Here is a 10,994-nt window from a genome sequence, read left to right on the forward strand (position 1 = left end):
ATGAATATTTGGATTGTGTGCATTGTGATAGCACACGTAGTAATATCCCGTGGTAATGTGGAGGAAGCTGGTAAAACTGGACGCAAAATCCAAGCAGGGTCACTTTTGGTATATGACAGTAAGTTTTATTTTTGTGTAAAAGTACAAAGTTACACATTGCAATAGACTTTTGTACATTGAACTTGGACGCCTTCAATGCAATATTGAAATCACGAGGCAAATTGTTTTCCGTAATTTATATAAATGTGAATTCAAACGAAGATTTCAAAAGTTTCGCCAACCAGTATTCGCTTTCTATGAAGAAACTAAACTTAGGGATTAATCGCATATATGGGCGACTTCATGGCAACACGTTACACCTATTTGAAGTGAAGATTAAAACCACCTCACAGGTTTTATGGCAATGTAATATGCAGTTGCTTCAGAAGTACGTTTACAGCTGTAGGGTTTGAATATTTTGAGAATCAGCAATCTTGTAAATATTAGCACACCCTTTCAATATTTAATTAAAATATTACATTTATCGCCGTACGATGATCCCGTACGTATTTACTATGATTCCGTATTTGTACGTCATATTTTCAATGATGCCGTATTTTTAATTACTTTTGTGCATAGCGAGATATCATTTTCTTAATACCTCGACTGTTTTACTAGAACAAGAATGCGGATACCTCGGCTACACAATGCAAAACGGAGAAGTAAAAAATCTGTCAGACCCCTGTGTCAAATGGACTTGCCTGGCAAATCAGTCTCAGCTGCTAGTTGAAGGGTGAGTTCACGTAACCTTCCTACGGAGCAAGTCAAATGAATTATGAATCTAAAACCTTATTAGTACATCCTCAAAATCACATCACCGTGTTACGATCGCCGCGGGCCACGACTGTGTAATACGAGGGATACATTATGCTCATCGTGTTTCGTTTATTCTATTTATTATTAATTCCTAACCGCACAAATGCACGGGTGCGAGCTACATTTATTTTGTGAAGATATGGACGGAACAACGCCCCTCAGTGAAAAGTCTGGAATACAAAGTGCAATCTATTTACTTGGGATCCTAGAGTTCAGCATTTTACAAGTAAACGTGAAACCACCTGACTGGGGCCATGGAGGCATTTGATTGAACAAAAGAATAACCTGAGAAAATTCCCAAGGATTTAATTCAACGGCTTCTAAGTGCTTGCTAAAAAAAGTGGCCCATTAACCCGCAAATCCGTTTCTGTAGTTAGAAGCCCATGAGGATATAAATATGTTTCCTTTGTGATTTTATTTAGAGTTGATCATTCAAAACTAAATATAACGCCGCAGAAAATTGAGCATTGCTGTTCAAGAAGCAGTCAATAGTACCAGATAACAAGCATCTCCTCTTTGATTATAGACTGCGCGAGAAAGTTAGTGCGAACACGACACCGACGCTTCTTTACATAACAGGATGGATAACTGGGCGAGCTAGAACGTGTTCATGTTGAAACAGTACGACAGTAAACGCACGAAGTGAGGGACCAGACGGGACGAACACTCTTTACGCATAGTTTATGATGAGGAACGGGAATAAATCAAAAACGTCATTTTAAAGAATTTTTGCTATTTTCGTTAATGTTCCTTTCTTTGTGTAGGTTTTGTGTATATTTACTCGTGTATATATTACTCTGATTCCGTCATGCAAGCGTGTTGACACCACTTTCTAAGTTGGTTATTTTCATAGTTCTCTTCTGTCTATCTTTTGTCCTCTGGTTCCCTAAAACAAAAACGTTATTCGATTGCAGTATTTCCACATTTCATGAAGAAAAATCTTTTATCGAAACGTCTTTTTGTGGTAAAGTCTACCTCGTTACTAACATTTCTCCTAACATGTTACTAAAACAACGTAAGCACAGAATCTTGCTACTACGATAGTTATAATGGAAGATATTTAAATGTAACCCCCCTCCAAAAGAATAAAAAAATAATGGCGATTTTTGGTTGTGTGTTAACACTGTCACGCTGCGTACATTATCTCGCTCAGGATCAATCCTTCCACTTCCGACTTCTTTGTTCTTTGGACGTCCTCTAAATTTTCGGCAGGCATGTCTCTCTCTCTTGCGCCATCCCATGGGTGCTTTTTGACACATGAAATGTCATTAGCATGTTAGTTGCGCCGTTACCTCGACATCTTTTCTTCCACTCATGAGTTTCTGTTAAATTTACGTGACTGGATGTCTGCGAACTAATCCATAATAAATTTTTGCATTATGATGATGTTGCTTGACTTTTGTTGATTTAACTTCGTTGTTTCCTGTATTTTTAGGTTTTACCTTATGTACGTTTACCACTCTGTAAACCAAGAAGTTGTTTGTGGGCACGAAAAATAAAACAATTAATTTTATTATCATTAATGTTATAGAATTACGCACTTTGACGGTTGCCTTAGTGCTCTAAACTCACGTAGGAGCTGTTTACACTTACATATTCCGAGATCACTTATCAACAAACCGTTTGTGATAAACAACTGTCAACTTTATCATGAAAAAAAAGCTACCATCTGTCACTTTAATATCACTGACCTTTCAATAACAGTAGAATGTAACGTTTTCACTTTTAGAAGATCTAAGGACATATAGGGCGTTTTCACTGACGTAATCTTGTCCACCATTTTGTTGTTGCGAGCTGTCTGGCGTGTGCCGAAGGAGAGCATTCCAAAGATTTAGATGACCCCTCAAATGCGTAGAGCACAGAATCTTAAAAGTCTTACCACGCTAATATCTCCTCATCAGGTTGCGAGGTAATTCTTCAAATTAGTAAATTTGTTTGGAAAAAACAAATTAACAACAAAATGACGGATTAACGTCATGCGAAAACACCCTATACCACAGAATGACAAGAGGGCCTCGTCATGTCTTCATATTGAATGTTTTGCGGCATGTTATCAGGTGCTGAGCCCGTGCCCCGAGGAGCTGCTTCTTGGCATCCCAGGTCCAAGTTGCAGTCGGAGGTCTGCCACCCTACGAAGGACGTTCATGCGGTCATCTGATGAGCTTTATGTTCAACGAGAGGGTGCAAAAAGTCTAAATAAAACATTAAAATCAAATAGTCTTTAAAAAAATGATTCGGGCAACTGGAGTGTTTTAAATCTGAATATATTCAAATAACATAATAAAAGAAAACAGACTGGGAACAAAGAAAGTAACGGACAAGTGTTATTGTATTTGTTCACAGTCTCAGGTTTTTTTCGTGTGTAATTAGTTTGCAGCGTCTTGGGTTGCTCCAGACTCCAGCTTCAACTTTTCTGGAACGGTTGGTAAGAAAACTAACTTTTATTTAGTTAAGATATGGCCGACGACGAGGAGCAGTCTTTGTAGTCTGGTGCCTTTCTGTTGTGAAGTCTCCCTGCGCCTTATCCATGTGCCATCTCCAGTGGTCTTGCGCCGTATTTTTTTATACCATTGTGCGTAGGATTGCCTCGCGGAGGCGTGAAATTGTGAAATCAAGTTCCGACGACGACACGGCACCTGAGTCGGGTATCGTATCCCCGATGCTCTCAGGAGCCATTCGAGTCGAGTGGAGAAACGCTCTCTCGGGAGCCGCGGTATGTTCGTGCTCGCGTGACTACAAGTTCACCAACCTTTCTGCATATTCCTACTTTCATCTCAAATTTCGAAATAGGGTTTGCTCTAATATCACGCTTAACTGGTGTAAAAATGCATGGTTCTACCATCCTCAGCACAAAACGATGATATAGCGCTTCATAAAAACTTCCAGACGGACGAAGCCTTTATGAAGCGTTCGCTGGATGGCATTAGCAGTGCAGTGCGGCTCCGAGTCCACCTTCATACGAAGTACAATTCTGGGCAGTCGCGTACCAACTTGTTTTTGAGGGGGGGGGGGGGCGGGGGGGTTAACCAGACTCCCCCCCCCCCAAGGGCCGGGTGGCGGTGCCCTTGGTATCCCTTGGGCGCCGCCGGCCAGTGTTTGCCCTGCCCAGTGGCGGCTGTTTCAGGGGGGGGGGGAGCAAAACACCCTTGCCCCCCACTCTGAAAACTGGGAGGGCGAGCGCCCCCCTTGCCCCCCCTCCCCCGGTTGGTACGCCCATGAGAGTGGTGTCCCGGCGCAGATCGGAGCTGTCGCCACATTTCAAGGTGGCGCTGTCGTTGAGGCTCACTAGCTGGTGAAAAATTTGGGTCCTAAATCTAAGGCAAAACTAAGGGAGGTAGTGAGTACCATGATAACAAAAGGAAATATTCCAGATGAATGGAGGCTTAGTAGGATGAGTATGATATATAAGGGAAAGGGAGATAAGTCTGATATTAGGAATTATCGTCCCATAACCGTGACACCGGTTATTTACAGGTTGGTAATGCAGATTATAAAGAACAGACTGAAGGAATGGGTAGATTGCGAGGGCATACTGGGCGATTTAAAGAACGGGTTTCGGAAACAAAGAAGGTTGGATGACAATTTATTTTCTCTAACACAGTGTATAGAAATAGCGCAAAAAGAAAACAGACAGCTCTCGCTGGCATTTCTGGATATCAAGGGTGCCTATGACAATGTGGACCAAAGGAACCTGTGATCATAATGGAGATCTTAAACCTAGATGGAGGACTAACAGCACTATTAAAGAACATTTACAAAGATAACAAGATGATTATAACATGGGAAGGAAAGGCGACAGGGAAAATAGAGATAAGACGAGGCCTTAGGCAGGGGTGCCCGTTATCGCCTTTGCTGTTTATGTTGTATCTGAGAGGATTGGAGGATAGACTAGAGAAGAGTGGGCTTGGATTCGACCTTTCTTACAGTAAGCTAGGCCAAAAAATTCAGCAATCCTTACCGGGATTGATGTATGCGGATGATATCGTACTATAATGGCTAACAACAGGACAGAGTTGCAGGAATTAATGAGCATCTGTGGTAGGGAAGGAGAGGAATTAGGTTTAGAATTCACTAGCGAAAAATCAGCAGTCATGATTTCTAACGAGGATGAAGTTGAGAGGCTGAAGATACAGAATATTACAGTTGAGAGAGCTAGTAAATACAAGTATCTAGGAGTATGGATATGTGATGGTGCAGAATATCTCAGAGAGCATGAAAAGTATATAATAGGCAAGGGCAACAGAAATGCAGCTGTAATGAAAAATAGAGCACTTCGGAATTACAACAGGTATGAGGTGGTGAGAGAGAATTGGAAAGGGGTCATGGTGCCTGGCTTGACTTTTGGAAACGCGGTGCTATGCATGAAATCCGAAGTGCATGCGAGACTAGAAATAAAACAGCGCGGAGTAGGTAGACTGGCTTTGGGGGCATATTGCAAAACGCCAAACCAGGGAGTACAAGGAGACATGGGATGGGCGTCATTCGAGAGCAGGGAAGCGGGGAGCAAGATAGAATTTGAGGATAGGTTGAGGCAAATGGATGGGGAGCAATGGGCACGAAAGGTTTTCAGCTATTTATACATGAGGAGTGTAGACACAAAGTGGAGACAGCGCACTAGGAAATTAAGAGGAAAGTTATTGGGCTATAGCGAAGATACGGAAGAGCAAGTCTCAGTTAAGAAGAACGTTAAGGCCACAGAAAGAGATCGGTGGCTAGAGGAAATGCAGACAAAGACGGCTCTGGGAAGCTATAGATTAAACAAAACAGTTAATGCCAAAGAAAGCATTTATGACAATTCTAGGGGAAGCTCATTGCTGTTTGAGGCGAGGACGGGTGTTCTGCGAACCAGAACATACAGCGTGAAGTACCAGGAAATGGATACAGTGTGCACTGCTTGTGGAGAGGAGGACGAGACGGTTGAGCACTTGATACTCTACTGTAAAGGGCTTCACCCTATGCCTACCGAAGACAACATAGATTTAATAAAGTCATTGGGTTTTAGAGACAGCGAAGGGAGAGTGGATTTCAAGACTGTAGAGATTACCAAGCAAAGATTAAGTGAATGGTGGCAGAAATCGAAAGAAAACTAGGTATTTTCTTATTCACTGATGGCGAGGGGGTTTCATAGCCTCACTTTCTTTGCACTGCGGAGTGAATATAAATTTCACATTTAAATATTCTAAGCTTAAATGGTAAAACAAAATGGCTAGGTGGCGTAAGCTACCGCCCGATCCAAAGGGCTCAGCCGTATTCATCCATCCATCCATTCACTATGCGCATCACACAACGAGGCATCACAGCACCGTTGACTGTTGTGTTTAATTTTCTGCCACCACTGGCTTTGACTGCCGCTCCCACTGGGAGCAGCACTCAGAATTTGAGTTCCGTGATTTTTTTAGTTTGTCAAACGTGAAAAACATTAATTGTGATAAGTATAAGCTTGGGAATGCCTCAGATTAAAGTAGTTATTTGCGACATCAGTTATTGTGATCACTTAATCGAAGTTGGCAGAATGAAGCCTTGACTAATGGTGCTCATATATCTGAATGTTTCATGAATAAAACAAGAAGTGGATTCTTTTGAACATATGGAAAATTAGCAAAAGGCATGAAGAAACTAAACGAACATTTCGCCGATAAAACATATAAAATATCTTAAGATTTCCTAACTCCTACAATTTTTTATAACATAATTACTCTAATTACCAACATAAGAGTTTACCACCATACAGCTTATTATATCTGTAGCTAAACAACGAAAGTCTCTTCATGGGATAGTTCTTAAATGTTTTTCTATGAGAATCTATTCTGCGTCGGCTTGCAAGTTGGCGACTTTGCAAAAATATATGTAAAATTCAGGAAAACGGATTTTGTACAAAAATAATTCCTAACAGTTTCTTAACTTAAATAAACATTACCAGATTGAGTAAAGCCTTTGTTCGTAAATAATTACAAAACTAAATGGCTGTAAAATTCCATTAGGGTCTTCATATTTTTCCACAAGCGGCTGTCTGCATTTCAGCTATGTGGCTGTCTGCATTTAATTTCCAATGACAAACTGTGTACCACTGTTTAGGCTGTTTGTGAACACAACAAAAAATTATTATTATTATTATCCCTAATTTTTTTTAACAGGAGTATTATGATGACATTGAACATAATATTGCACATATGTACTTTTTTTAGAAAATCAAACACTCCTCCCAACAAACTCATTGAGATTCAAATGAAACCACCCAATTTATTTTTGTCGTCATACCACATTAATTTCATGATACAGCGATTTGGATGCTTCACGACGTGTTTACGACGGCTTTCTGAGCCATATTACTGCCGATTCTAAATATCAACAATTGTTGATTTTGTATGCCAAAACTTGTCAATTATAAACCTTGTAAAAGAATTAATGCTCATTTCTCAAATACAGCGAGTGTGCAGGCGAGCTCGTTCATGATTATCATGTTGAAAATTACCTGTGACTGTCCTTTTTCTTCCCAAGTTTCCCATCTTTTACAAAAGACTCGGCTAATTTTCAACACATTCATTTCTACAGTCTAAGCTCATTACAACAGACCTGGCTACAACAGATATTTGGATATAACATCCCGATTTAAGTGCGGTTGGTTTTCCTCTATGTATTATTGACTCGACTTCGTATCTGCACACAACATACTCCTTTCGGGGTTGGTTTTCCTCTATGTATTATTGACTCGACTTCGTATCTGCACACAACATACTCCTTTCGGGGGATCAGTGGCCGAGTGGGCTAGCGCACACCAGCTCGGGGCACGTAGAGTGAAAGCTCGCGCTGCAGAACCCAGAGATCCTGGGCTCAATCCTCACCCCTGCCACTTTCGATCTGGATGAGCATCGTACCGGCGTGCAGTCGTGTATCACTACTGCGTGGTGCTGTTAAAAACCCCAGGCTAGCGGTTGTACTGCACTTGCTAAATTGCTCATCTACAGCGAGTGACTCATCGCAACTTTGAAATGGCTGACAAACTACAAGGTGTATAAATATCCACACTACCCCAATTATTAACATACTCCTTTTACAACAAACTGAAATCTTGGTCAAAATCAAGCTCTGTTATAACAAGCTTAGACTGTATTTGCAAGTGTCTCAGAGAGAGACATGACCAAACATTCTAATTTATATATAAAACATAAAATTCCAACTTGGCAAGTAGAGCCATACTGCACTGGCAATATTGACCTTCTCTTGGCAAGAATCTATTTAAAGCAGACTGACCTTGCAATGTCTAAACATAGATTTAAAAGTTTGACTTGTACTTGTTATGGCACCAAATACAACGTGTTTAAGTCATACTTAATTTTTTGAAACCGGAAGATTCTGAGTTGTGATATTACAAACAGAACACATTTGACATCCATGTGAAGGGGAACCAGGGTCATCGACTGCACATTACTGGCAGCACACTTCATTACGTGCTTTGCTGTTCTAGGTCAACACCACCTAGGATAACCAAAGCCCTTGCATTTCGATATCATCATAGTGAGATCCAGTGCAGACAGACGGGACACGATCGAGCACATCATCAGCATTCAGCTGGGCCTCGTTTCAACGCATCGAAGGACGCTAGGCGTCAGGCTCAGGCCCAATCATTAAGGTGGCGACATTCACACAATCTGTATAGAATGATTGGCAGCATGCTACACCAGTGTTTGGTACATAATAGCTCAGAGCACGGAAGTGTTTGTGACGAGGTACATGCCATTTCCTGGTTTTCTTTCTTCTTACGTCTCAATATGGCAGTGCCCAGTGACTGTGCTGATCGCATTGAGAGGGATGGGCATGATGGCGAAAACGGCAACAGCTCCGGCAAGTCGTCTGTTTTGGTGTCGGATGATCGTTAGGGAGCAATTTTCAAGCGACTAACAAGTCTGGGTTATTCCTCAGGTTGCCCACCAAAATCAGCAACACAACATTTTCTCTTCACTTGTTTCACACACACGAGCAGGTTTGTATTTGTAAAAAGTGATGAGCATTCCCCATGTCCTATGACCCCTCAAATACATTGATGTATTGATCATTGACGATGCTGGGCATAGTTGAACAGAAGGGATTCATATCGAGCAGGTTTTAGTTGAGAAAGCTAACGGCAGCTCTCGTTGGGGCATCTGAACTAGTTTCGTCTTCTATGAATGATATGTGTACCAAGTATTTCCTTTCGTAAAGTATTTGTTATTTTGTGCACCACAAAATGAATGGCAGAAGGCCTGCAACCTGCAGTTGAATCAATCTCTTATGTAGTATTTGCTAGATGGAAACAGCAGCATAATGCAACACAATCATATTACCCAGGCCAAAGGAAGTTCCCACCCATGTCACTACAAACCATGACAATGATGGCAACGTTACTAAACCACTCAGTTGGGAAACTGCCATAGAGACTGCTCTGAAAAAGTGTCCCCGATCTGTCCTAGAGCACCGAGCTAATGGCGAACACAATGCCGCCACTTCTTCCGCAGCGGTCACTCGAGGAACTGCACGTGACATCTATTTTGGCTTTAATCGGCCACCTTGGTGTTGAAACAGATACAGTGGAAGAGGTTACAGGGGTGCCATCCCCCTCTCCCCAGCGGATGCGCCGCGTCTTACCACTGAAGTTAAAATGCACCTAGGTCGGGACGCGCTCCCTGAAAGCACCGCTGAGGCATGGTTGTATAAAAACAATATTATGCCGCAAAACCTCGCAAAATAAAGATTTTAAAAACATCACGCACCCTTCATTTTGTACTAAACTTGAATAAATTTCATACAAAGAGTCTTTTTCGTTTGTCTTTACGCAAAATCATGCTTTCTAAAAGCTCAAGGTGACCACAGTACAGACAAATGATAAAGAGTGGCACTGTTGTCGAATTTAGCTCGGTCTCGGTGGACGCCAGCGGCCCAGGTTTTGACGGAGAGTTTCCCAACTCAGTGTTTTAGTAACGTTGAATGATGGCAACTCAAAGCACCACTACACACTCGCGCGTTTCAGCTTTTTCTGCTTTAATAGATACAACGGGAACAACGCTCCAGCCACCCGAAGCAAAAACAGTTCTCAGAAAATCGTGAGCAAGGCGAACACTCCGTACACGAGGGAACAGGGATAGAGGAGAAGCGGTTGCTGATGGTCCATACTCAACGCAGTCACGAAGAGCTTGGAAGCCGACAGAGCGCACCACAGAACAACCGCAAGCGCCAGCGCCGTGCCCAGACTACCCTTGAGCGAAAAGAGTATGGACAACCCAGACAGCAGGACCATGGGCAGAAGACAGTACCCTAGCACGCTCACCGTGCACCCGGCCGAAATCCCGTTGGCACTCATTAAATTTAACAGCGAGTACATCGCAAGGCAGCCCAGCAGTCCGATGCCGTAGATGTAACCGAAGTGGACTTTTCCGGTGAGCAGGAGGAAACCGCCGAACGCAAGGCAGAACACAAGAGGACCTGCCATGTCAGACTCTTTCAAGATGGCGGCGTCCGGGTCTTTGATTGGGTTGAGGACCGCCACCGTCTTCTGGAGCATGTGATCGAAGTTGATGCCCAGTTCTTCGAGCAGAGGCGGCTCGTCTTCGCCGTCGTCGTCGCCCGTGCCGTAGCCCCCGAGGTGCGAGTCTGGCGTGAGAATGCTGCCGGTGTACGGGGATCCGACGTAGGACGACGACGCGTCGCCGTAGCCAGAGCTGCCGCCCCCGCTGGCAGAGGCATCGTAGTCGAAGGTACCGAACTGTTGTTCCGTGCCGAAGTCGTGGCCCGGGCTCGCATCGTAGGTGTAGGCCTGTTGTTGCTGAGCTTGGGGGTTGCTCCAGTCGTAATAATAATCCTGGCCTTGCCCGTAATTTGACATCCTTTTGCTCGGTTTTCACAACATCGGACACGAAACTGGACAGCGTCACAGCCGGAAGTTTCCTCGTCACCTCTCGTTCACAGCGTTCACCACGCGTTCACAATCCCGATCGTACCGTGGAATTTATCACTTCTTTTTTTGTTTTTATACCTTTTCACAATGTTAAACATAATAAAACGTAATAAATTAGTAACATAAGGTAAGTATTTGAGCCGACAACGTTTTTGTAAAGTTAATTTCTGGTTACAAACCTGGAGTGTGGTCTCTTGTCCCAAGTGCCGCA

General features: G+C 42.8%; 1 protein-coding gene and 1 pseudogene across 1 annotated transcript; one reads left to right on the plus strand and one right to left on the minus strand.

Annotated features, from left to right (window-relative positions):
* Positions 1 to 9,129, plus strand: LOC120836507 (annotated as a pseudogene).
* A 720-nt stretch (positions 9,130 to 9,849) lies between these two features.
* Positions 9,850 to 10,993, minus strand: LOC8041367 (protein YIPF5). Its single transcript, XM_002414618.4, has one exon. It carries the CDS (start codon positions 10,709 to 10,711, stop codon positions 9,923 to 9,925), a length of 789 nt encoding a protein of 262 aa, XP_002414663.3. The 5' UTR covers positions 10,712 to 10,993; the 3' UTR covers positions 9,850 to 9,922.
* Position 10,994: the final 1 nt, after the last annotated feature.

The sequence above is a fragment of the Ixodes scapularis genome, unplaced genomic scaffold, assembly GCF_016920785.2.
Source record: "Ixodes scapularis isolate PalLabHiFi unplaced genomic scaffold, ASM1692078v2 PGA_scaffold6__148_contigs__length_123643588, whole genome shotgun sequence".
NCBI classification, from domain to species: domain Eukaryota; kingdom Metazoa; phylum Arthropoda; class Arachnida; order Ixodida; family Ixodidae; genus Ixodes; species Ixodes scapularis.